The sequence below is a fragment of the Oryx dammah genome, unplaced genomic scaffold (genome assembly GCF_014754425.2).
Source record: "Oryx dammah isolate SB20612 unplaced genomic scaffold, SCBI_Odam_1.1 HiC_scaffold_3, whole genome shotgun sequence".
NCBI lineage: Eukaryota > Metazoa > Chordata > Mammalia > Artiodactyla > Bovidae > Oryx > Oryx dammah.
The window spans coordinates 44,588,696-44,616,448 of record NW_024070187.1 but is presented as its reverse complement, the minus strand read 5'-3'; the positions used below and the strand labels follow the sequence as shown (position 1 = coordinate 44,616,448).

General features: G+C 47.3%; 1 protein-coding gene across 3 annotated transcripts; it reads right to left on the bottom strand.

The window, feature by feature from the left end:
• Positions 1-862: 862 nt before the first annotated feature.
• On the bottom strand, positions 863-27,753 carry SLC34A2 (solute carrier family 34 member 2). 3 transcript variants are annotated; one of them, XM_040237968.1, is made up of 13 exons: positions 27,679-27,753; positions 16,032-16,146; positions 15,794-15,928; positions 14,690-14,818; positions 13,124-13,267; positions 11,862-11,973; positions 9,492-9,687; positions 8,488-8,583; positions 7,956-8,076; positions 6,630-6,797; positions 4,961-5,077; positions 4,740-4,864; positions 863-3,208 (listed from the first exon to the last, which is right to left on the bottom strand). In XM_040237968.1, the coding sequence occupies exons 2-13, from the start codon at positions 16,141-16,143 to the stop codon at positions 2,582-2,584; spliced, it is 2,082 nt and encodes a 693-aa protein (XP_040093902.1). In that variant the 5' UTR covers positions 16,144-16,146; positions 27,679-27,753; the 3' UTR covers positions 863-2,581. The 3 variants fall into 3 exon arrangements, with proteins under 3 accessions (XP_040093902.1, XP_040093904.1, XP_040093903.1); XM_040237970.1 differs by having other exon boundaries at positions 16,050-16,146; XM_040237969.1 differs by lacking the exon at positions 27,679-27,753 and adding an exon at positions 27,525-27,643.

The window sequence follows — 27,753 nt, the reverse complement described above, 5'->3', positions numbered from 1 at the left end:
AGAGCTTTGTCCAAACACAACACAAGAAATAACTAAGAAGCCATATCATCTCTTTCCTCACCACTGTTACTTTCCTGTGTTAGCCATCCACTCAAGGCTGAAAATGCTGACACAGAAGGAAAGGGTAACCTCGAGTTCTCCCTCTCATTGCCTCCTTAGTCATCAGTAAGGTAGGGAACGTCAGCAGAATGTGACAAAGAGAAATGAAAACAATTGAGTGAATTCTGTGCGGTGTCCCTGCTGTTCTGGTGGACGTAAAATACACGTCCGAGCTAATAAACACGAATTGTGTACTTCTAGGAATACTGCATTTGAGTTAAAAAGTTCTTGCTTGTATTTGCAGTGAAGTGAAGTGAAAGTCGCTCAGTTGTGTCCAACTCTTTGTGACTCCATGGTGTGTCCATGGAATTTTCCAGGCAAGAATGCTGGAGTGGGTTGCCATTCCTTTCTCCAGGGGATCTTCTCAACCCAAGAATCGAACCTGGGTCTCCTGCACTGCAGATGGATTCTTTACCATATGAGCCACCAGGGAAGCCCTGCTTGCGTTTAAAGCTGGCATCACAATATAAAGAGGAACCATAAAATTCACACCAATAATTTTAAAATGTCAACTTAGCATTAAACAGTAGTTTTTTTTAAGTCAAAAAGAGGGACCATGGTCAAGAGGAAAACTTGATATTTTTAGTACCTCTTATGGCATTTTTTCCACAAATTACGTAGCTGGTGCTGTTGTTGAGTAGTGACATTAAATGAGGGAAAGACCTCAAATTTTTTGTAAATAGATCTAGGAGGTCCTTATTTCCCTATGATTGAAAACAACTCGCTCCTTTGGGATTTTATCTTTTTATTTCTCTCACTTCCCACAACCAGTTTTAAAAAAAAGATACAATCAACGCAGGTACAAGGATCCAATTTTTTAAAATCAGAGTACAAAGAGGACCACAGCCCTGCCCAGATTTAACTTACATATTTACATATTTGGAGAGGTGTGTGGTGTGGGTGTGGCTGTGGAAGCACGTTTAAAAGGCAGTATTACAAAATATACAAAGGTGGTCTTTCTTAGTAGAACCTGGCCTGGTTTCCAAATGAGAGCGCTACATAACACAAATCACAGTACTACTTACTATATAACTTACAAAAAATGCTGTACAGTTGCAGGAGTATAAATAGAGTATAAATGGCTCTGTTTGGGAATCTGTATCTACACAGGGAAGGTCAGGGGAAGGCTCAGTTTGGTATCCCAACCTGCTAAAGTGATTGAGAAGCTAGAATGGGGAAGGATAGGGTCTGAGAGCACAGCTGCATTGATCCCCTTTCCCAGGCTTGATTGAAGCTCACTCACTCTCCAGGGAGAACTAGGTTTGTTGAGGGTAAGAAGCAATGGCAAGAGCTGTAAATAATAATACAATGGGGGCTCTCAAAGGCACAAGAAGGCATCTGGGCCAAGAAAGAGCACACTTCTTGGATCCACAGACATGCACGCACCCCACTGCCGCTTGATGGTCATGGTTCTGTGGGCAGTCCAGCCATGCCCTGGTTTCTACCCTCACTGAAAAATTTGAAGCTTTGCAGACGTGGAGAGACGGCAGATGAGCAAAGTTCATTTATGGATGGGACTATGCGACAATGTCTGGAAAGAGGTTCTGGCTTTGAGGGAAGGAGGGGTGGGTGCAAGTATGGGCGGAAGCTGACCCAGATAGTCATTTTGTACAAGGAGCCAAGGGGCAGAGAGAGAGCTGTAGAGCTGTCCTATGCTCAGGTGCTTTATGATTCAGGGGAGCAGAATGGAGGGGACTCAGAACCGGCCGGCATATCTTACTCCAGAAGACTCAGCAGGGGTGATTTTTATCAGCAGTAGGCTTTAGCCAGAACATATGCTGGGTTAGCTGGGTTAAAAAGCACCCAAGGCTCTTGTGGCAGAGATGAACCATCTCCCTCAAATGTTCCCCAATTCCCAGCACTCATCCTCCACCTGCCAGCTCAGGGACAGGACTGCTCTTTTAAGAAAACCCTGCCAGGGGATGTGAGGAGCACTAAGAAGGGGAAAAGGCCACACCGATGGTCTTCTCCAAGACCCAGACAATTACACCATTTCCTGTGAATTGGGCTGCCTTTGGACTGTATGGGAGCAGCTGCTCTTCGTTGAAGCAGGTCTTTGATAAGAGAGAGATGCCTGAGCTGGATCATAATAAAGAAAAGTGTACATGAATATGCACCTCTGAGAACCTTCCTTAAATTCCTCCCTTGGGGCTTTTCCTTTGGAAGAGGATGGTCAGGGGGTAAAAAGCCCTATTGACCAACCCAGCTGTGTGCTGGTGCAATTGTGATCATCTCTCCGGCCAGGTTTCACTAATTCTCTTTCAGTGTTGCTTTGTGCCTTCCCGAGCCTCGAAGGCCCAGGGAGCGTGGGGCTGGGATGGAACTACTGTGTGGGCTTGATACACTGGGCCAAGGGAATGAGAGCTGGGATGGATGTCATTTCTCAATGGGGAAGGAATTCCCCTGAAATGGAGGAAGAACCAAGAGGGAGCGAGAGCGTGTGGACTATGGGGCCCTCCTCCCGTCTCCAGGCAGCCCCTACCTACAAGGCTGTGATGCTGGAAACGATTTTGGTGCCTGAGGCATCCACTTCAGACTTAGTGACCCCCTCCTGGACCTCTTTGTCCATGGCCAAGTTATCGAATGCCTCAGGGGACTTGACCGGCTCGTCCTTCTCCTCCTCCAGGTCTTCGCAGCACTTGCTGCAACGGCAGCACTTGGAGCAGCCACACAGCCCACAGCAGATGCGGCAGCAGACGCGGCAGCAGCAGCAGCAGCGCCCCTGGAAGCAGCTGGTGAGGGAGGTGATGAGCTTGTCCCAGGGCTCCAGGGAGCGCATCCACAAGGGCAGGAAGTCCCAGCTTCGGAGCTTCCGGGGCAAGGAGCCAGGGCAGTAGGACTGCAGGATCTTGAGGACCACCACCAGTAAGATCACAAGGACGATGGGCGACGCCACGCCCACCAGCACTGGCCAGCCAAGCAGGGAGAGGCCAAACACCGCCAGAGGGATCAGGAAGAAGAAAATGACCAAGTAGACGATGGCGAACCAGCGGTACTTAGCTGAGATGTTGCCCAGCCCTTTGGCCAGGCGGATAGGCAGGCGAGTGAACGGGATTGGGTACCACAGGATGATGCCTGAGATGTTGAAGAAAAAGTGGCACAGGGCAATCTGAAAAGCAAGGGGTTGGAGAGGTGAATGGGTCTGCCTCACGGAGAGAAGAGGGCGACATCTAGAAGTGGAGTCATGGGTCTTCCTCACCTTCATAGCGGGGTTGGGGGGGTGGGGAAGCGGGTGAGGTGGGGAGAAGGGAAGGCAAGGGAAGTGACCACCTGAATCACAGTTTAGTTTTCAGGGCCTGAAGTTTCCATTAGGCAAAATCTAACTGAACTTTGAGAAATTGAGGCACTATGAGGTTAAGCTATTTTCCTCAAATCACACAGATGGGAGATGGGATTCAAACCCAGGTAGCCTGGCTCCAGAGGCCATACACTTTGTCCTTTCCTATATGTTCCACCAGGAACCGTGCATGATGATAGGGGCTTTGAACCAGCCTTATCCGATGCATTAGTCATTATCCACTGAGATGTGGCATAAGTGTAAAATACTCGCTGGATTTCCAAGACTTAGTCCAAAACAATTGTAAATGACTTTTCTGGTAGTCCAGTGGTTAAGAATCCACTAGCCAATGCCAAGGACATGGGTTCGATCCCTGGTCCAGGAAGATTCCACATGCTATGGAGCAACTAAGCAAGCTTGTGCACAACAATTACTGAGGCTGCACTTCCACAACAAGGGAAGCTACCACAATGAGAAGCCCACTCAAGGCAACAAAGATAGCTCCCACTCACTGCAACTAGACAAAGCCCATGTGCAGTAACAAAGACCCAGTGCAGCCAAAAGCAAATTAATAAATGGATTAATAAATTAATTTTTAATAAAGGAATATAAAATCTCATCATGTTTAATATTAATTACATGTTGAAATGATAATGGTTCAATCAAACACATTATTAACATTAATCTCCCTGTTCCTTTTTGACTTTTAAAACTACAGTCCTAAAAGTTTCAGATTTCATGAGTGATTCACATATTCCATACTCATTCTATACTTCTATCAACAGCATGGCTTTAGACAGAGCCTCATCAGATCTTTAAAATAATCCTACTGAGCTAGAGATTATGGTTCCCATTTTTCAGATGAGGGAATTGATGCTCAAAGGTTAGGCCACCTGTCCAAGGACACTGGGTGTGTAAATGGGGGACAGTGATTCAGACATCAAAGGTCATCTTGCCCAAGGTCACCTAGCTGATCCAGGCAAGTCAGATCCCCCTGATTCTTCTCAATGCCAGGCTCAGGACACAAGTGACCTCCCATTGTCCAGGCAGAGTTTGCCAAGAGGAGGGCAAGGAGACAGGAAGTGGTATCTATGTTTCTGGAATACCCTTTCCTCCTCCAGCAAAACAGCCACCTCACCTTTGTTTAAACAACCTCTGGTGATGGGAGTCTGACTACCACTCTAGGGAGCAGGTGCCTTTGGTTGTTCTCAAATCTGTCTCCCTGAGGCATCTCCACAACACAATTTTGAACACAACAGAGAAAAGCTTGACTTGGTTTCTTGTTTGGAAACCATATGCTTACAAGACCATGGATGGGTTTGGATCCCACCCAGAACCCCTGTCCCATGGAGCATTTCCTTACCTGGAGTGAGCTTTTCAAAGTATTGCCTGGGCTGGCTAAGGCGGCTAAGATGGCAGTGGTGGTGGTGCCAATGTTGGCACCTAGCGTTAGCGGATATGCTCTTTGAACAGATATCACACCGATACCTGGGGGGATGAAAATACAAAGCCCGTGGCATCAGCCCCAGAGGATGGCAGGAGATGGTAACAGCAGACAGAGGGAGACCCAGGGGAGAAACTCACCGATCAGTGGGGTCATAGCAGACGTGAACACAGAGCTGCTCTGAACGATGAAGGTCATGCCTGCCCCCACAAGGATGGCCAGGTAGCCAGTCACCCAGCCAAAGGGGTAAGGGAAATCTGGAAGACAGAGGATAAGAGATGCATCACAATCCTTCTGGAGGAGGCGTGGGTTGGGAGGCCCAGCTGGCGTCTCCCTAGGACCCAGGCAGCAAAACTGGGCCAGAGGTTTGAGTTGTGTAAACTCCTCTCCATACCCACACAGAAGTCTGAAGCTGCAAATTGGATTTTTTAGCATTCTTTCACCTTTTGCATATTCGAACAGTGGAAGCAAGGATGTGTTGCCAAGACAAAAACACATATTCACTGGAGTTCTGAATGCTGAACCCATCTGTTATGCATGCAATGTTTGTCATTTCCCCCACCCCAAATCCATGTGTTGAAACCCTAACCCCTAATGTGATTGTATTAGGAAGTGAGGCCTTTGAGAGATGACTAGGTCGTGAGATTGGAGTCCTCAAGAGTGGATTAGTGCCCTTATAGAAGGGAGAGCTTGTCCACGTGAGGACATGGTGAAAAGGCAGCCAGCTATAAAACAGGAAGTGGGTCCTCACCAGAACCCAACTGTGCTGGCGCCCTGACCTTGAGCCTCCCAGTCTCCAAGACTATGTGAAATAAATTGCTGTTGTTTAAACCATCCAGTCTATGAGAATTTGTTACAGTGGTTAGACTAAGTGAAGTTGCTCAGTCATGTCCGACTCTTTGCGACCCCACGGACTGTAGCCTACCAGGCTCCTCTGTCCGTGTGATTCTCCAGGCAAGAGTACTGGAGTGGGTTGCCATTTCCTTCTCCAGGGGATCTTCCCAACCCAGGGATCAAACTCAGGTCTCCGAATTGCAGGCGGACACTTTACCCTCTGAGCCACACTAAGATGTCAGCCAAATAACAACAAAGCACTCTGAGCACTCAGACTCTAGCTTTCCTCCTGTCTTGGTCTCCCAGTGCTTCATACCCTCCACTTAAAGGAGCACTGAGGATGTGAAGCAGCTTGGAAGCCCCACAGACCCTGTTCTTGGCACCACCAGTCCAGGACCATGCCCCGCATAGCCAACAAGCACCCAGAGAAGAGTCACTCAGTTCACCCTCATGACAACCTTGGGAGGTAGACATCCTCAGCCCCATTTCACAGGCAGAGTTCATGGGGTATGCTTTCATGGGCCAGGATGCCATTCTCAGCAATAGAGTCTCACTGGCTGTTTCAAAATGCTGATGTATTTATCCAGAACCACATTTTCTTCCTAAGAGCTGAAGGGAAATAAGGGTCACAGTGGACTTCTGGTACCCTTTATTACCTAAGGGATCCTGACGGACTCAGTAAAGTCCTGGGCAAACAGGGAACCTGGTGGGAAGGAAGGCCTAACTCACAGTAATTTGAACTTAAGCTGGCTCTTTCTCAAGACCTTGCAAACAAGCACTCCCCAGGCTCCACTCGAAACACTAAGGAGGATTTCGAAGGCAAGTGGCATTGTAACTTTCACAGCTTCTCAGAGCCAAGACAGAAACTCCATGTAGAGGCTGTTGCTAGGAGAGAATCAACAGGAGCTCCCCTATGGGGGAGGGGCACAGTGACGCCACCCCTAGAAGGTCTGGAATGAGAGGCGGCAAGCTTACCAGTGTTGATTGTCTTCTTGATGACAGCAGCCACCTGCCCCCTGAGCACAGAGCCCAGGAGCTTGACGATTAGGATCAGGCAGGTACAGAGGATCAGCAGGGAGGTTACCAGTAGGATGATGCCAACAATAGCATCTGAGAGGTTGAAATTCACGAAGATGTGCCGGCCTGGAGAGACCACCAGACAGCCCTTGTTAGGAGGGCATGGAGCCCCTGGCGGCCACAGATTGTTATTTATTCCCCAACATCCTTCTGTCTCAAAGTAACAGAATCTTGGTTGTCAGCTTGACACAGGGCAGCCCAGAATAAAGACCACTCTTTCAAGCCTCCCTTGCAGCTAAGTAAAACCCTGAGGTTATGTTTAGGCCCATGGGATCTCATGAGGGTGAAGATGTAGTAAAATCCAGGGGCAGACTCAGGCCTCCAACTTCATTCTTCTGCCTCTAAATCCCATTCCGTGTTTTACTCATGATAACGAGGATACCTACAAGTATTCAAGGAGCAAGTTGGGGCAGGAAGGGCAAGTCAGAGTGGGAGCAATTGTTAATGATAAAACTGCTTGTGTTTTTTTCTTTTTAAAATCCCTGTGTGTCCCCATGATGATTCCAGAAAAAACATGGTTATTTTAATGGATGTACAACGGCGACAATACAAGAGGTGATACATTCACACAATTCTGTGAGGTAAACCACGACTGGAGTAGTAAGGTATACGGCTCAGAGTTAATGTGGGGATGCATGGAGAGGAGGAGAGGCAGAGATATGCAAATGGGCACATCAGGAGTAAATAATTAGAAGAACTAGCATCAGGGCCATAAGAGTCCAGAGGCAACAGTACAGCTTCTTAAGGAATTGGAGCATCAGTGCTCAAACCGGAGCAGCAAGCTCACTGCTTTGTTCAGTGCTATAGCCCCAGTGCCTCAAATGGGCCCTACTGTACAAGAGGGACTCCTGACTCAAGGGTGATGGTAGCTGTTCTGTCAGGCTATCATCTCCCTACAGTTACTGCCAGATACCAAAGCCCATGGAGGGAGTGCTCTGGAATCTGTTGATGAGTTCTGAATTGGTCTGGAACAGCCAGAAGAACTTAGTTTCAGGTCCTAGCTCTTCCCTTTACAGGGGGACCTTGAGCCTGCCCCCCGGTCCCCAAGCCTTAGTTTTTTCTGCCATGAAAGCTCACAGCTCATTGTCCCGTGTAGGATTGGTGTTCAGTGAATCTCACTGCCCTTCTTTCCTTCACTTACTGGGGCTCCAGACAGATAGGAAATAACCATCATCACCCCAGACAGCCTGTCCCAATGGCTGATGCTCTGTGAGTTCCACTCACACTTGGCAATATTCTCCTTGTAGGTCACGTTCTTGATGGTCCAGGTGTACAAACCATCCGTCCAACAGAGAGAAGGGGAGGTGCAGTTCTCAGGCGAGGGGACGGTGACATTTCTCTCAGTCTGGGTGGCAAACATGAGAAATACTATGCATCGTCTACAACCCTCACTTCTGGTGGGGAACGGAGGGAAATTCGGGGCATCAGGGGAGACACCTTAAGTGTGGGGTACTGCTTTCACAAGTCCCTCTATAAATGGAAGCAAGGTGGCAGCCAGAGATAAGCCAGGAGACATGCACATAATTAGCCAGGAATAACATGTCCATGATGTGGGCTCGTCCTGTCTGTCCTACAGCATGTTTTTCCATCTAGAAATCAGCGACTTGAGGATTCTCACTGGCTAGTTTTGACTTTTCAGGAATCCTCAATTTTTCTTTCTCCTGACCTTTTATATGCCCAATCTGAAGGCAAGATCTTGCTTTATCCAGTACAAACAAAAGAGCTAACCCAGCCAGCAATACTCTTAGAAACTTACCACGTTGGTAAAAGTTTTGCACCAAATCTTGATCATACTTTTGTTTTGGACCGACTCATCATTCATTGCAATTTGGTTGAGAATACTTTTATCCAGCTGAGGAAAGCAATGGACAGAAGAGAGTCAGCCCATTGTCAAAACTGATGTGGGACAGATGTTAAGCTGTTAAGAGGGGCTCTGAGGACATGAACCAGATTGCAGCGGTGAGACTCACCACTGGAGTGGTGGGACTCACCCTATCTGCACTCTCAGGGCAGAGCATAGCACCTTGATGTCAGTGGGTGCTCAATAAATGAAGGACTGGTATGAACAATGGACCTGTATCTAGGAAGCATGCAGTAAAATATTCATTGGATAATCAAATAAGAGGAAAAAAATGAAGGTAAGAGTAAACGAGCAAGGTCCAAGCTGGCCCCTTCTCCCCAAAGCAACATCTACAAAGCCTTCTTTCATTTACTTCAACAGTGTGGACACACCCTAGTGAGCAGAGGAATAAGATGGGAGGAAAGGCAGTAAACTCGTCCTTTCTGGCTGTAAGTAGGATGTGACTTTAATCAGTGAGGCCAGGGGTGCCGAAGTCAGAGGTGGGAATGTCCAGTGGACAGTCCTTGAGTCTCGAGAAGCACTCACTACCACCCACCACTCCCACGCTAATAAAGATGATACACGTGTGCTGAAGTCACAGAGATAATAAATGCCAATTACTCCAGGAGAAGGGGATGGCAGAGGATGAGATGGTTAGATAACATCACCAACTCAACAAACATGAATTTGAGAAAACTCCAGGAGATGGTGAAGGACAGGGGAGCCTGGTGTACTGCAGTCCGTGGGGTCACAAAAAGTCTGACACGACTGAGCAACTGAACAACAAGAACTCCATCCCATCTGGTGTTCCTGAAGTTCTGCCTCCCTTGGTTATTTTCAGAGGCAGCTAAAGGGCAGTGATTACAGACCCTCATCCATCTCTTCCATCCCATTTATCTCTCTGCAGAAAGCCAGGTTACCTGGATAATGAGCTTTGTGAAGGGATCTGTGATAACTTTCAGAAGTTCTGGGGCTTCCTCTCCATTCTTGAAGTGGAAGCTCTCCACTACTAAGTTGGTCAGGCGCTCCAGGTAACCGGTGGCAGCCTCCAGAGGCAAGAGCACCAGCACGGAGAGCCAGTTGAAGAAGTCATGGACGGTGGCCCCTGCAAAGGCCCTGCAGGAGGAGAACCCCACCCCAAGACAGATCAGTGGCTGGGTACCATCTAGGCAGGTCATCACTCGTATTATCTGCCAGGTGTCACCTACCTATATGCATATAGGTATACAATCTCACTCTTCTTCTTACAGCAATCCCCAAAGTGAGTGGTATTAATACTACCCTCCCCCCGCCCCACCGCCATTCATCAGATGAAGAAATTGAGGACCAGCAAACAGAGGAACTGAAGATCACTGCAGCAGTGCTGGGTCCAGGAATCTCGTCTCCTACTGCCTGGCAGAACATTTCCCACCAGATTAGACAGTAGACAGTTTGCTCTGTGTAGGGGAAAGGGAACTATCAATAGAGGTTATTTTGGCTGCAGTTATTAACTTAGCAAGTGGCTGTTTGAAAAAACTTCATCAAAACTACTTCTGAATCATGCATACTGAACACAGTCTTCCTTTAGAAATTTGCAATTTGTTTGCAAGTACAAATTTTTACTTATGCTTCTTGGAGAGGGTGATTTAAGACATTTTCATACACTGCTGACTCAAAGTGTTACAAATATTTCTTTGTAGTTTGGAAAACTGTTAAAAAAGCCTTATAGGTGTTTGATATAGTTGTTGTTGTTTCAGGAATCTATCCAGGAAAAAATGACCAGAAAAGAATAATACACATCTTCAAAAATGTTATTGAAAGCAATCTATTTAAATATCTCAGAGGGGGATGAACTAGATCAATTATATTCTATGTGTATGCACTTTCATCTTTATATATCCAGAGGTAAAAATTAGTGTAAGAGTGAAAGGAACCCAGAATTTCCAATAAGAAAACCTGGATTGGTCCCAGCTATGCTCCTCAGCGAAGTTACTTAACCTCTTTGTGCTTCTATATTAATAAAATAGTACATAGAAACGTCTACTCAGTTTCTTAAGATCAAATTAGCAAACACCCTGGGTGATACATATTATAATTTAGATCTCAGAACATTTTATCACGGACCAGGAGTTCAGCTATGGTTGACAGAAACTGAACGGCTGAGGGCATCCGGCGCCTGCCAGAGTACCCGTGGACGAGGGATGGTGTTTGCTGACCACCCCCACCAGCCTGTTTAATGTCATCTGTCTGATGTGACAGCTGCAGGATAGTTGGTGTACAATATTATATAAGTCACAGGTGTTCAATACAGTGACTCACAATTTTAAAAGGTTTTATTCATTTATGGTTATTAGAAAATATTGGCTGTATGTCCTGTAGCGTATTTTATACCTAATAGTTTGTACCTCTTATTTCCCTACTCCTATCTTACTCATCCCCATTTCGTCTCCTGAATGGTAACCACTAGTTTCTTCTCATATCTGTGAGTTTGCTTCTTTTATTCATTAGTTTGTTGTATTTTTTAGATTATACATATCAGTGATATTATGCAATTCTTGTCTTTCCCTGTATGACTTATTTCACTTAGCATAATGCCCTCCAAGTTCATCCATATTGCTTCAAATGACAAAAGTCTGTTCTTTTTTGTGGCTGAGTAGTATTCCATTGTATGTATATGCGTGTGTGTGTGTGTGTGTGTGTGTGTGTGTAGATGGATCACGTCTTTCATTCGTCTGTTGATGGACACTTAGGTTGCTTCCATATCCTGGCAATTCTAAATAATATAGCTCTGATCATTGGGGGTGCACTGTACCTTTTTAAATAGGTGTTTTTGGCTTTGTTGGATGGGGACCGTCTCACTATTGTAACAAGCTCTGGAAAAACCCCATAACCAGTCAGAAGAGAGGCTGGGAAATTGTGTTTAATGGAAGCTTTAGGAAGTTATAATTATTTCCAAGTGAGATAGTAAATGCTATTCCAACTGGCCTTGTTTTAACTATGCCACAGGTCAAGCTTCTAAAACTTGTATTCAGGCAGCCCTGACTAGGTGCCAGGCACCTTGCTAAGTATTTATCTATATGATTGTGTTAATTTCTTTAGGCAACATGGAGGTTGATAGATTCTGTTATCCAAGCTCTGCAAATCAGGGAGCTGAGTTGCCATCTGATAAGTATGTGATCCCAGCCTCCAGCCCTGCTCCACTGTAGAGGTCCAGGGATAACAAACATGCTCTCTTGTCAATGACAGTTAGGAAACCTCGGCCACCCCTATATGGGCCTGGTGGTGGCCAAGGCTGGCTCCAAGCTTCCTACCTTCTGAACTCTTTCCGGTCCCCTGCCTGCATGAGCGCCACGATGGTGTTGGTAATTGAAGTCCCAATGTTGGCCCCCATGATAATGGGAATGGCAGCATTCACGGGCACCACTGGAGGGTGGAAAAGAGTAAGTCAGCAAGTTAGCCAAGGTGAGGAAGGCATATTGGCTGCGTTCCTGATGTGGCCTAAGGCAAACTGACCTCATTCAGGCTGGTAATCCCCTAAAGCACCAGGTCTTAATCTCTTTAGGGTCTGTACCTCACTGTGAATCTGAAAAAAACTTGGGCATCTCACTATAGAAATAGGCACATATGCCAAAGAAGATTAAAATAAAAAATTTCAACACTTAATTGCAGGGAATTCAGAGACTCCACAAAGCCCTCCTGTTTAAAAGTTCCATTCTAAGTCCCTCTGTCCCCCCATTCCAGATGGCAGGGTAGCTTAAAGGAGACTAGGAAACAATGTATAAGGACTTGTGTATTTATTATGGAAAATTTATGGTAATATCTTTTTCTCACAAAATTAATACATTGCCATACATTCTAATGTATAAAAGTATAAAAGTACATATAAAAGTATGTTATAAAAGTATTAAGTATAAAAAAATTATAAAAGTATAAAAATACTTTACAGAAGTAAAGAATATTTTTCTAATTTGGTCCTAGAAAAGTTGTTCTACTAAATTTTAGATAAAAATACTGGTTTGGGTTGAAAATTAATCAATTCAAACTGGCTCCCCTCAGAGGCTCTGTCTCAACATAGCCAGGGCAAACGCTGAGTAGGTTCAAGTTTGTAAGTCAGGTTCCCAAGCTCAGATGCCTCAAGGCCAACATGTGATGTGATTACATGAGGTTTTATTCTTAGCCCTGAGAGCAATGATGGACATGTTCTAAATTTATGTGGTTCAATATGGCAGCCATTAACCACATATGATCCTTTGAAATACAGGTCTTGCAGCTGAGCAGCTGAATTTAAGGTTAAATGAAACAGCCACATGTAGCTAGTGGCTACTAGACTAGACAACACAGTTCTAGAGAATTCGGAACTGAGTCTTCAAGTGTTGGGGCCAATTATAAGGCTCAGCCCTGCCTGGGAAAGGAAATAGGAGGCTGCCCACAGTCTAAGCAGAGAATATCATAATTGGACAAGTTATGAAGGTAATGGCAACAAGCCTGGACACATTCAGAGTAAATCCCAGCCTCCCCAGCTGAGCAGGGAAATGCCTGAAATGTGTCTGGGCTCACAGGTGCCTAGACTCACGTGAGGAGGACACCATACTAACGACGATGGACGTGGAGGTGCTGGAACTCTGCACCAGGACTGTCACCAGCACCCCAATCACCATCCCCGCCAAGGGGTTGGACATGATGGAGTTGTTGCTGAAGAATTTCCCAGCTACCTTCCCTGAAAAACAAACCCATCACCATGTGATGGACGTTAGGTGGGCGCTGAGTGACCAGCCTCAAGTTACTGGCCGGTGGCTGTAGCCACCAGCCTGCAGACTTGCTGGTGGTATCTCAGGCATCTTGCTTCTTCAGACTTCTCCCCAGTGCTGCTCTAACCCCACCCACCCCTGTTCCTCTTGTCCCTTCACCCTGCACCCTCCTATCTACTTCAACCACTTTCACCAGCAAGCCCTCCTCTAGTCGTCTTTGATCGCGAACCTGGCCTCAGCTCTGTACTTCATCTGATGAATGCCAGTGCCTCTCCTGATGGCCTTGTTCTGGTCAGGGATGTATTCCCAACTCACAAGATTTATCCACGTAGATCTTCTCATTCTTCTCTATCCAACCCCTTCGATTCAAGCCCCTAGCCCCAGTCCATAACTGAACACTAAGAGCACCACTTGAGTGTGCTCTGAGACCATCAATCCATCCCCCCAATTAATGCTTAAAAGACTGAGGGTGGGGAGTGGGATGCCTTGTCTGAGAGACAGCAAGGCCCCTTGCTGATGCTGCGTGGGATAGGGGCAGACCAGAGTGGCATTCACAAGTCAGTCTGTCCCTCACACTTCCGCAGTTCTCCTAGACCACAAAGATGAGTTCTCAAGAACAGAATCAAGGGACACAGAAACCTATGGTCTTCCATGTCACCAGATCTCAGTTTGAATCCCACTATGCCAATTACAGGCGGTGAAACTCAGTGCTGGGTGAAAACCTTCTAGAGCCTTGGCCCATTCCTCCGTAGGTAGGAAGGACTTTGGGAAGGAATGTTTAAGACGATGCCCCTATGTCAGTAGGCACATAAAGGGCTGGCTCATACTACTGTTGCTCATCAGGGATAGGCAGGTGACCAAGCACACAGTGATTTCACTTCTGGATCCCCTCACCCCTCATTTCCATGCTCAGTCCTGGGAGGTGTTTAGGCAACAGCAGTGAAACCAGATCCCCTGAGGGACCCCTGTCCTTCTCCAGCAAAGGACCAACTTTGATTTTTAGTAGTTGCTTTAGCCTAAGAACACTCTTAGTCAATAGTCCCCTCCAGTGGGGAGGCCCCAAGACAGCCAGAAACCCTCACATAAGCCTTTAGGTCAAACAGCTTCCTGTCCGGGGATCACAGACAAACACAAGGAGCTGACGGCTTGCCCTTGGCATTGGCTCTGGCCTGGCCTAAGCCACTTCAGCCAGCCTCTCATAACCCTCTCGTGGCCATTGGTTTTCTCTTCTGTAAAATGGGGGCATGACTTCAGATCATCTCAGGCGACTTCCATTTCTAGAACACTCGGGTAGACTGCAACTGCATAGGGCTTGCTGAGCTATGGCTTTCTGAAATAAATTCACCAAAATCACCACCACCACCCCGGACTTTGATTTCTTCCATCCATACCTCCAACCAACTGGAAGGCACTGCTCAGGACATCCAAGGAGCACACGAAGAAGTAGAGAAACACCAGAAGTAAAATAAATTTCCCAATCCCTTGGAAGACGCAGAGAATCTTCCCTTTGGTGTCTCTCTCTGGAGGAGAGGAAAAGGCATGGCTGAAACACTGAGAAGTTTGACGATGAGCTCAGAACTCCCCCAACTCTCCTCCTAGCCAGGCAGCTATAGTCTTAAATCTAGCAAGACCTAGCAATGGGATGCATTCATGGCTGGCTCTAGTTTTCAAATTAATTACCACTGGAGTCTGTTCAGTTGAAACCTGTGGTGAAATGTCTAAAGGATTGGGCTCTTGGGAGGAGGGGGTTGGTGAGGTCTGGGGCACACACGGGCAAGAGCAAGTGTCACTGATGAGCCACTTAAGAGACTTGGCTCCCTGCTAAGTGAGAGATCAGAGATAAAGGTTTTTCTAAGCACCTTCAGAACCACACAGAATATTTTCAACAAAGTGGCTGCAAGGTAGCAATCACAGCCTCCATCTAGGGAGGGTCTGAGCCCTCGTATGTCCTGGAAGGCTACATCCTGGGCTGTCGCTTTCTCCACTCACTTTTAAAGTGGTTCTCACATCCTCCCTCCCAGCTCTCCTCTCCTTCTACCTGACCTGCAGACTGACCTTACTGTCTGGAACAGAAGTGCGCCATCTGCTTGCATCCCCGCTGTTTTGTCTATGTAGACTACTTTCTGTAATCTCTCTCTGATGCCCACACTGAGGTCTGGGGACCCCTCTTCCCCAACCCCCAGGGGTCTCAGAGACGGGGCCTCATCTATTTCCTGCTGCATCCACGGCACTGGGCAGTGCCTGGGACCTGGGTCAGCACACAGGGAGCTGCACAGGGTCTGGTCTGGTTGTAACCTCGGTTCATTTGTTGAATGAATGAATGAAAGGATAAAAGATCTCCCAGTCATCACAGGAGGCTCGGCTCTTAAAGCCAGGACCTTTGCTTGAACAATGGAAGGGAAACGATGACACCAAGGTGACACTGTAAAGATAGTGATCTCAGTCTCTTGCCAGCGGGCAGTCCCCTCCCACCTGCCTCATCTGCCCTCATTTACCTGACCACTTGATCCCCGTGTCCTTAAGCTCGGGCAGGTCCCAGGGGTCTTCCACCTCGGTGGGCTCCTCGATCAGTGCCGCAGTGGAGTGAGACGGCACAAGTTCTATCTTGGTGATAGGGGTGCCCGTGTCATCTGCCCAAACAAGCAGAGAAGGCCATGAGGAACGAGGAACCAAGCCTGGGTCTCCTGGGGCCTTCCCAAGGGGGCCAGCCCAGGGCTGGAGAGGGGCACTTACCTTTTTCAGTCTCCTTGCCTTTCTCAGGCTTGGCAGACTGCTCACCATCGGCCTTTACAGTGTGTTTCTCCGAGGTAGGCTGGGCATTTTCCAACTCAGGCCAAGGAGCCATGGTCTGTGATAGGAAAACAGCTTAAAGAAGTAGCCACTGAAAGGAAGCCCACTCAGTTTCCACAAGAAGAGACAGTGGTTGCAAAGATTCATGCTTGTACGTCCTAAGTGTGGACCCTTAAGCACCGTATTTCATGCCTCTGGAGGCCTCCCTCCCTCGCTCACCCAGGCTGTCACTAAACCAAACCACTGTTTTCTATGTCTCCATCCTAGCCTCAACTCTGTACACCAGCCGAGCCTCCTTCGGTTGCTCTGCCTTGGTCTGTCACGACTCTCTCCTTTAGTCAGAAAGGGAACACGAACCTATTGATCTTCATCAACTCGTGGTACCACTAAGCCCTCACGATCATCCAATGGGCTCCCCGTCTGCTTCCCATGAAAGGACAAGCTCACCTGTAACAGACCTCACCTCGTGGACTTATGGTCTGTGTCAATGCTTGTACACACTCTACCTGCTTTACCTGCCGCTGGGTCCTCTGAGAAGCATGATATATTAGACCTGGTTCAAAGCCCACAGGTGCCCCTTATCAGTGGGCTTATGTCTAGGAGAGTCCCTTTAGGCCTCTGAGCCATCTATAAAATGGGGACAATGCTTCCTGCTTTGTAGGGTTATGAGATGAATGGTTATGTCCAGAAAGTGCCTGGTAAATAGTAGCAATGATTACTAGGCAATGCTGCCTGGATTAACAACCCTTTGTCAGAATCACATTCTTCGCAGCCTCTGATAGAGACTTCCTCACAACCCATTTTCTTAATAAAGCCTTTCTCAGCTCCATGGAGAGGAAACCTGGCTCCCTACACGCTGTGACACACTTCAGACAACGCAACCCAAAGGACTGGAATAAACAGTTCACAGAAGAGGAAGTACAAGTGGCTCAAACACTTATTACAAAGTAAGAGTTTGGCCTCATTAATGACCCAAGATATGCAAACCAGTGAGGTAAGTTTCAACTATCAAATTAGCAAAAAATAAAAATTTAAGTATAATGTACCATTCTGGAGACAACCCAGTGAAATGAGCACTGCCAAAGTTCTGGAAAGAAGCTGGCAAATGTCTAAACCCTATACATATTTCATACATTTCTGACCCAATAATTTCACCTGTAGAAATAAAAAATCTAGGGACAGTTTTTTTTTTTTTTTTCTCAGAAAATCAAAAGTACTGCCTTGCTCTGATTACCTCTTTGGAGAGGGTTTCCCAGAACCTGGGTCTGTTTTCTTTACCGTTTTTCTTCAACAGAAATCATTTCTGCTTGTCAGAAGGTAAGCTCTACCAAAAAAGGGGCCTTTGTCTTGCTCAGAACTGCATCTCAAGGTCTAGAGCTCTGCCTGGGATGCTGACGAGGCCCAGTAAACATTGACTGATGGATGAACGTGATGCAAACCAAAATGCACTCTTATTTACAGGGCCAAAAATAAAAACCGGAAAACTACTGTATTAACTATGGTACATCCATGCAGCAAAGAGCAGGCCATTATAAAGAACCAGCAAAGCAAACTAAATACAACCTCAGGAAAATGTTTTAGATCCCATCCCCAAACTCACAGAAGTTAGGTGATTCAGGAGCACTTGTATGGTTACTGTCACTCATACCAATAAAGCCAGGAGTTAAAAGAAGCTGATTCTGTGAATGCCCATCATGAGAGGATTTCATGCATTTGTTTGGGCCAAGGAACTTTCCCTGTGTGACTGTAGATCATGGCACATACTCCTGTGATCAAAGCCAACATCCTGCAGTCACTGGCTTCCAGGAAAGCACAGACCAGGTCTTTCATTTCAGCTTCATAAGCACCCAGCACTGGGCCTGGCACCTAGGCTTCACGTGCTTTCTGAACAGGATGCTGGGACCTGCCTAGCCAGCAAGAGCCATAGCTGTGCTCAACCTCATCACCGCCCATTTGGAGAAGTGTTGTTATTATTCTGCCATTATATGGCATCCCAAGATGAAGAACCGGCTTTATAGCACAGGGAGCTCAGCTCAGTGCTCTGTGGTGACCTAGAGGGTTGGGATGGGGTGGGGAAGGAGGTCCAAGACGGAGGGGACATATGTGTACAAATAGCTGATTCACTTGTTGTACAGCGGAAACTAGCGCAACACGGTAGAAGAATTGCACGTGCATTTCTGCTCAGTCGTGGCCGCTGCTTTGTGGCCCCATGGACTGTAGCCTGCCAGGCTCCTCTGTCGATGGAATTTTCCAGGAGTCAGTTGCCATTTCCTCCTCCAGGGATCTTCTCAACCCAGGGATCGAACTCATATCTCCTGAATCTCTTGCACTGGCAGGCAGATTCTACTACTAAGCCATCAGGGAAGCCCCAAAAGCAATTATATCCAATTAAAAAAAAGAAAAAGAAAAACTCAGGTACACGGAGACTTGTGACTTGCCTAAGGTCCCACATGGCAGAGCCTTGAACCCAGGTGAGTTTCCATCCAGTCTCCTGCAGTACAGCTGACCACGCTAGGTGGGGCAAAGCCCACTGCTCTCCAGGCCTGCTGATGGGGCACCATCCGGGGTGTTCTGAGAGGCAGCTACAAGGCTGGGCCTGGGCAGGGGAAGTGAGTGAAGCTGGGTGGCTGGGGAGGAGAGACCAAGGCTGATCTGGGAGAACTTCAACGTCAGCTCAAGGCTGCTACATCTGAAATGTGGGTTTGAAATGACTCTGAGGTTAAAAAGAAAATACAGGGCTGGCTCTAGGCTAGGTATTATACAGCACAGAGGTTTAGAACCAAACCCCAGCTCTGCCCCAGATACACTGCGACTTTGGGCAAGTCACTCGACTGCTCTGTGCCTCTGTTTCCCATACATTGGAATGTGGTTTATGTTTATAAACCACTGGGTTACTAGGCAGCTTCAATGAGTTAATTTCTGTACAGTAATCTGTCCAATAAATTGATCCTCTTAACTCCTCTTATCAACTCTGCAAGGGGTTCATGTTTTTCCCATTTTATAGATGAGAAAACCAAAGCACCAGACAGATGAAGTCACTTGGCCCAAGGTCACAGGCATGATTGAGAGTTTCTCTGACTCCAGAGTCCACATGCTTGCATCTCAATGACTGTATGACCTGGAACTCTCCTGGAAGGAGTGAGTTATGCATTAATAGCATCAAAAGTGATATCTATCTGATTAAAAGCCCAAATCTAGACAAATGGAAAAAAAAGATGCTTCCATGCTCTAGTGGAAGTCGGCATCCCACTTACTGCACGTAGAATCCAGGGAGGGGGCCTTCTCTGGTGGCTCAGGGGTAAAGAATCCACCTGCCAGTGCGAGAGACTGAGTTCAATCCCTGGTCCAGGAAGATCCCACATGCCTCAGAGCAACGAAGCCTGTGTGCCACAACTACTGAGCCTGTGCTCTAGAGCCTGGGAGCCACAGCTGCTGAAGTCTGGGCACCTAGAACCCATGCTCCACAGCAAGAGAAGCCCCTGCAATGGGAAGCCTGCACACCACAACTAGAGAGTAACGCCAGCTCGCCACAACTGGAAAAAAGCCCAAGCAGCAACAGAGACCCAACACGGCCAAAAATAAATAAATTAAAAAAGATTCCAGGGAGGAAGTGAGTCTCCCACAGTCTCCAAGCATCTCCCACCCCAGATATTTGTACAAAAGCACTTAGCCTGCATCCAAACCATCTATCTACACTGTTCATGGGCCATTTACGTGTGTCAGCACTTAGACATCCGGAGAAGGCGATGGCACTCCACTCCAGTACTCTTGCCTGGAAAATACCATGGACGGAGGAGCTCCATGGGGTCGCAAAGAGTCGGACACGACTGAGTGACTTCACTTTCACTTTTCACTTTCATGCATTGGAGAAGGAAATGGCAACCCACTCCAGTGTTCTTGCCAGGAGAATCCCAGGGATGGCAGAGCCTGGTGGGCTGACTCCATGGGGTTGCACAGAGTCAGACACGACTGAAGTGACTTAGCAGCAGCACTTAGACATCACCTTAACTTAAGTCCAACTCATTTCCCCATTATTCTCAAAGTTCCCCTTGGTGGAACTTTGCTGTTTATATGACTCCTGCCATCATCAGCCGAGAATCTCCAAGTCAGCTCTGACAGCTCCCAAACCCAGCCAGCACCAGGACTGTGCATTTTACCTGGGAGCAACTTGGTTCCTGGTGTCTGGTTCCTTGGGGCCACCTCCCCATGCTGAGCCTCTGTATCTCCTGCCTAGAGGGACACAGCAGCCTGTTGAACTGATTTGGGCCCCAGCCTCTCTCTACAGCTTAACTTTCCCAACATACAGCTGTGATCCTGGGCACTCATCTCTTTATGGCTTACTGCTCCCCAAATTGGAGAAGGCAATGGCACCCCACTCCAGTACTCTTGCCTTGAAAATCCCATGGATGGAGGAACCTGGTGGGCTGCAGTCCATGGGGTCACTAAGAGTAGGACACAACTGAGCAATTTCACTTTCACTTTTCACTTTCATGCATTGGAGAAGGAACTGGCAACCCACTCCAGTGTTCTTGCCTGGAGAATCCCAGGGACGGGGGAGCCTGGTGGGCTGTTGTCTATGGGGGTCGCACTGACTTGGACACGACTGAAGCGACTTAGCAGCAGCAGCAGCTCCCCAAATGATCCCTGGCCTTGGTCACACTAGCCTAAAACTGGGACCCTGAACCCTCTTCTCTGCTTCTGCTCAGGCATCCCCCGCCGGCAAATGGAAGACCTTCCCCCCATCTTTCTCTCCACCTGTTTAGGCTCAACCCAAGCCCTCTCTCTCCCTCCTGTGCCTGAGTTCCCCAGGCCTCTCCAGTCTTGTCCTTCTCTAAGGGTGTGTCCTACCCATGTGACTCATCTGGCACTCACCACTATCACACACCGCTGTGATATCTTTACTTGATTTCTGATAATAACAACTCCCATTTCAAAGAGTGACAAAGAGGTGCCAGGTGCTATGCTGGTGCTTGACACATATGTCACTAAAATCTTTAGGCAAAAAAGGAGTCATGAACGTGCTGTGCTCAGCTGCTTCAGTCGTGTCCGACTCTGCGATCCTATGGATTGTACCCACCAGTCTCCTCTGTCCATGGGATTCTCCAGGCAAGAATACCAGAACGGGTTGCCATGCCCTCCTCCAGGGGATCTTCCCGATCCAGGGATCGTCTGGGTCACCTGCTTTGCAGGCGGATTCTTTACCACTGAGCCAAGGTACACATTTCATCATGAACATTGACATTTGCAAACGGGAAAAATCTGTGAGTCCAAGGCATCCAAGCAACTTGTTCAAAGTCACCCAATAGGTGAGTGATGGAGCCAGTTTTTAAACACAGCTCTCCCTGTCAGGGAGGTTGGGGCTCTGATCAAACATATCCTTGGTTGGGACATAGACATATCTTCACAGAGCACTACTTTTACACACATAAAGGGGCAAGGGAATGCTAAGTGACTTACACTATTACTGCTAAATGATGTATATTTGATTAACCCTATGAAGGATTATTGTGATGATCAAGTGTGTGACCAAGCCCTCAGAACGGTGCCAACATATTGTAAACTTGTGTGATTATCAATGATCATACTAAAACAAGCATGGCCATATTATAGTATAGAATGCACAATGTATATAGAGGCATTTTGAAGGGAAATTTGGTAATTCTATCGCCTCTCTTTCTCTTATAATCTGAATTCACTCTAGAGCTGTTCTTCTCTTGTGCACATTTACACTGCCTTCTCAACTAGAATTAAAGCTTTGGAGAGCTGGAACCTTGTTACACGTTTTTCTCCCAGAGCTCAGCAGACCACACATAGTAGGTACTGTACATCTGTGAATGGAGAAGTCAACATCCAGGGTTTACTGAAGGAACACCTTAGATCCACACTGATCATGACTAGGAAACAAATCATGCCTGAATCTTATGATAAGTGCTTGCTCCTCATCACCATATGCAAGCCTGTTTGGCCAAGATCTGCTGGATGGAGCAGCTGTCTCAAGAAGCTACAATCTGGATTGTCATAGCAGCCCAGCTTGGGAAATTCTCATCAGCAGTAGGTATTATTTAAACTATTCCCAGTAACTGGATTTCTGACTAATCAGAATCATTTTCTTTTAAGGGGCATACAAAGTAGCAAATTCAGAACCAGACACTTCCATGGTCTGAAATACAAGTAATTCACAATAATAAAAGCAATGGAATGGGCAGACACTCATTTCCACTGAACTGGACAGAAGGGAGATTAGCATATGGCCGCAAGGGATTCAACAAACTAGAGTGCCTTGAATACCTCCTCTGTGTGAGGCCTTCATTCCTCTTCTGGAATGGCTTCATTCCTCTCTGGGCCCTCATTTCCTATTAATCAGCATCACCCAGAAGCAAAGGCAACATTCTAGTGGAAGTCTCTACTCTTCTTTCCTAGAAATCTTGCTTCCCTTACTCTAAGTTCAGCCATCTGTCCCACGCCCAAATCCCCTTTCCAGACACATTCCTGATGAAACAATCATTTTCCTACATCCAGTTCAGTAGTCCTCCTTGTCCTTGGCTACTGCATCTTCAGTTTCAACCAACCATGGATGGCAAACATTCAGAGGAAAAAATTATTCCAGTTAGTTCCCAAAAGCAAAAGCTGAATATGCAGCACACAGGCAACTATTTCCATAGCATTTACATTGTATTTACAATTATTTACATAGCATTTACACTGTTAGGTATTATAAATAATCTATCTAGAGATGATTTAAAGTATATGGGAGGACCGCATTGGCTATATGTAATTACACTATTTTATACACGGGACTCTGCAGATCTCAGGATCTGTGGTAAGTCCTGGAACCTAACCCAGCAGACACCTGGGGACCACTGTACTTCACTGTCCAGTACATTCATCTACTCCACCATCACTCACTGGGTGTTCACGGTGCTAGTCACTTGCAGGAAAGAAGAGAATGCGCAGGTCCACATATCGAAGCACTGCCCCCGGAGGGGCAGGCAGCCAGGAGCCATCTGACCCAGCCCAGAGCATGCTGAAGCAGCTGGACAGCCCCTCCCTGTCCTCCCCACCCCACAGCTCAAGATATTCTTCTCAGCACCTAGAAAGTGGGGAAATGCAGGCCACCAGGTACCCACCCATTGCATTTGGCAGTGTGGCTGCAGAGTCCCTACTCCCATGGCCTTCCCAGTCACCAAAGCCTCAGCGCCCTGAGCAGGCTGACCCTGCAGATTCCGAGTAAAGGGGGACTTGGAGCAAACACACCATGATTAGCCCTGAGACTAGAGAGCTGTTCAGCCTGCTGCTATCACAGTGCCTGGCACACCACCCGGAAAGAGAACTCATGCGGCAGGGGAGGGCTGGCTCTGCAGAGCCCTGCCACTTACTGTGTGAGACTCTGAGCCTCAGTTTCATCTTTTCAAAAATTAGGGACAATGTGTCTCCCTCCCTAAATAGCTGTTATTAGACTAACTGATTAATGAGTGTAGTTGAGGCCCCGAACAGAGTGCCTGGCAGAGTAAACACTCAGCACTTTGTGAAATGAACTGCGTCACAAACAACAAATAGACTCAACTCCACTTTGCCCCAGCCCATAAGTTCATCTCGGTGCACAGCTGAGTGAATCCCGGTAAATATTTGTGTGGCCATTGAATTCGAAGTACGTAAGAAAAAAGGATCTAATGCTTGTTTTGTGATGCAGGAGTGTTCTATATGATTTGTGACCTCATTAAATCTTAGGATAAGGAGGTCTTCTTTCCAGTTTACAAAGAAACTGAGGCACAGAGAAATTGAGAAAGTCTCACGGCTACCCAAGGATCATGCTAAGTTGCTTCAGTCGTGTCCAGCTCTTTGCGACCCCGTGGACTGTAGCACGCCAGGCTCTTCTGTCCTTGGGATCCTCCAGGCACGAATACTGGAGTGGGTTGCCGTGCCCTCCTCCAGAGGATCTTCCTCACCCAGGGATCAAACCTGCGTCTCCTGCATTGGCAGGCAGGTACTTTACCACTAACGCCACCTGGGAAGCCCAAGGACAGAATCTAATTTGAAGCCAGGACTGCTGGTTCCAAAGCTAGATGGCATTTCCACAGAACCCCACCAAGTGTTGAGATGGAGGAAGGAGTTAGATATCCTCCAGGCCCCATCAGAGCAGTAAGGCACCTACCTCGGGTCCAGGCTCAGTGGGGCTCTGAAGGCATCTGGGATAGCTAGCTGACTGACACCCCTGCAGGGGTCAGGCTTACCTAGTCATTCAGACAGCTGGAAATGCCAGTCAACATACTCTAAGGGTAGGCTGCTGACTCCCCACAAGGCTCAGGCATACTAAGGGCCTGGATCTGGTGTTTATGTCCAAACTTTAGGAGGCTCAGCTGAACAGGACAGTAGGCACTGAATGATCCTGACGGAAGATGCAGACTGAATCTGAGGCCACTGCTCCCAGGGGTGTGGCAGACACTAGTGCCCGATTCCCCTGGGAGGCGCTTAGGCAGTCAGAGGGCCCCTTAGAGCTTGTGGTCCCCTCCAAAGGCTTTCTCCCATCCCCCTCCCTCTGATTCAGCTGTTCCCTCTCCCGCCTTCGCCCAAGGCTGTGCTCTCCTACTACCTGCCAGAAGCAGAGAAGGATTAAGTCATCCCTTTTGGCAATTTGGTGCTAATACTCAGAAAAATGTTTTTTATTGCCCAGGCACAAGATTAGTGACCCTGACTACACATCTGCTCCCTTTCCCCGACCCTGGGCTCCTCTCTACAATTGAGCCGGCTGTATTGATAACTCTTTTGGCTCAACTTCCTGCATCCACATGTGTATACGATGCCAAGAGGAACTCTTGAGGGCCAAGGGGAAAAAAAACAACAACATAAATTGCTCAGCCCTTCTCAGACCTGGGCAGTGTGGAAATGTAAGGCACCTGGCAGTCACCCAGCCCCTACGCTTTGCATTGTTTGAGCCTCTCCAACCAGGACCTGCTCTGGGGCCACCTCCGCTCAGAACAGCAGTAGCTTAAGGCCATCTGAAGAAGTGGGGAGAGGAGGAAGGGGGCAAGGGACATCGTCCTGCTCAGAGACCGAGACACACGGGTGTTTTCCCACCGGGTTGTGACCTCCGCAAGCACAGGGGGGATGACCCCATTCCCCAGCATGCCGGACAGGGTCTGCCAGCCAAATATTTCCAGAGGGTTTTGTGCCAGGCCCTGCAGTAAACCCTGTTAACAAATTAATCTATTTAGTCTCACAAGCACTTGATGCATTCCTGTCAACTTGCTTGAGGTGGCTCAGACAGTAAAGAATCTGCCTGCAATGTAGGAGACCTAGGCTCGATCCCTGGGTCGGGAAGATCCCCTGGAAAGGAAATGGCAACCCACTCCAGTATTCTTGCCTGGAGAATTTCATGGACAGAGGAGCCTGGTGGGCTATAGTCCATGGGATCACAAAAAGTCGGACACAACTGAGCGACTAACACTTTTTACCTTAGTATTAATGCTATCCCCCATTCTACAGGAAAGGAAACTGAGACACAAAGAATTAAATCACTTTAAGTCACACCAAGCCTGTAGAGACAATTCAAACTTGAGTATTTTGACTCCAGTGGTCTCAATATGCTTGAGATACATTTTCCTATACTTTGAAAGAATGACCAAGAATTCAAAAATTCCCGAGGATGGTGGTTACTTTCCTTCAACTTCCTCTAAACATCACAAAGATAATCCCTGGAGGACAGAATGGGGGAGGAAGGTGTGAGAGACAAAGCAGCTCGGTTTTATCTCGATGAATGGCTTTTAGACTTTTGAAGGCATGAACTAACAGGATTTTTAAAAGACATTTACATTATCACTTTAAACTAAGACCCTTTTAACCAAACCACACTTGCCTTCATCTGCACTTCCAATTTATTTTAAAATAAATCCTATAATTAACTTATAACCATATTATTTTTGCATTGTATGGGGGGCGTTAAAAGAGCTAATTTATAAAAGATAAACATCTTAAAATGCATTGTCATTTTTTTGCCACCTTCTTTCCACACACTTTTGCATCTTTAAATTCACTAGAATTAATTCCACTGGGATGTCCTGATTACTCCCTGCTGACACTGCCTTTCTGTTCCCAGGGTGGAGCTGGGGGGAGGGCAGGACAAAGGCAGGGTGGAAGGTGGCTAAGAATTAAGTTTATTCCAAATCACTGATCCTGAGAAGCTATTGTCTTCATTAAAGTGAATTCAAGCAGTACATATGCCCACTTAGTGTCTAACAGCAATAAACCAGACGTCCATCCTCCCAAAACCGTCTATCCTCCCAAAACCGTCCATCCTCCCAAAACCGGGAACTTGTTTCAATGAAATTGTTGAGTTGACTTAGGGTGGATTTTGGTGGGGGCAGTTTAACACTGAGTCTAAACAAAGCATGCACTTCTAGCCGCCAGTTCCCAAAGTTACAAAAATAGAGATCATTATCAGCTAACTGGCTGGCAGGGGCTAGAGATTCAAACATGCTCAACAATCTGAAACAACGGTCACTGCCATGAGGCACACCTTTTTTTAAGAATAGCCAATGCAGAACAGATTAGAGGGTTCCAGCCCAGGAGGAGAGTGGTGTGGAGAAGAAAAAGTCCAACAGGGCTGGAGCAAGCAGAGTTAACCCAGATCTCATGATGAACCCAAATAGAGAGGAAGAAAGGATTCTAAATGATGAAATCCACAAGCTGCCTCCATGAGGTCAAGTTTGAGAAAGCTGCCTCTTCTTAAGGGAATAGGAGAGACACTCAACCTCAGTGCCAGCTACCAGAGAAGCTGAAGACTGAATTAACTCCACTCCACATGCCTCCCTCTTCCTGATCTGGAGATGTTTGATCTCCCTAACACAACTGCACGTTGCCCACATCTCCCTAGCCCCCTACCCTGGTACCTCTATCTCCAAAAACACTGGAAAACTGGGGGCTCCGTTCTCCCAAGACAAGTGTAAGGCTGGGCCCTTTGCTGATGCTGCCTGCGCTGATGGGACTAGCAGACCCAGGACTGTGTCTTGCAGCCACTTTGGATAAATAACTCTGCAAACTAGAACAGCAGCGTGTAGAAGTCACACTGCGGGAGGCACTGCATCACTGGACAGCCACCCAAACCTGGAATTTTCGCAGAAAAGACAGACTTTTTTGTTTCCCTTCTTGGAAAGAGGGCGGGGGAAACTGAGGCCTTGGGGCTCACAGGGACCTGCCTCAGATCACACAGCTAGTTAGTGACCAAAAAGAGACAGCCTAGTTGTCCTGATTCCTAGTTAGTGACCAAAAAGAGACAGCCTAGCTGTCCTGATTCCTATGTGGCAGGAATCCCCCCACATCTTTAATTTCAGGATCCCCAAGTATGCCACCACTAGTAGCGTAGTCACTGGAGTTGAAATAACAGCAACAGTAATGACATTAAGAAGAAAAAGAAAAATCTGAAAGTGTGGAGAAAGTGACTTTTTCCCCTCTTCTGCAGCCCAAAGACAGCCAAGTTCCTTGAGATCAGGATCGAGGGAGATCTAAAAGAATTAAGTAAATTAAAAGTGAATTAAGTTTCTTTCAAGAGGCAGGAGAGAGGAAGAAGCGCCCAGACCCCAGCGGCGGTACTCACTGGCGCTCTCTACGCAGGTAATGAACCGGAGCAGGCACCCAGGTGGAGCCCGGCGCTCTGGTATATATAGGGAAG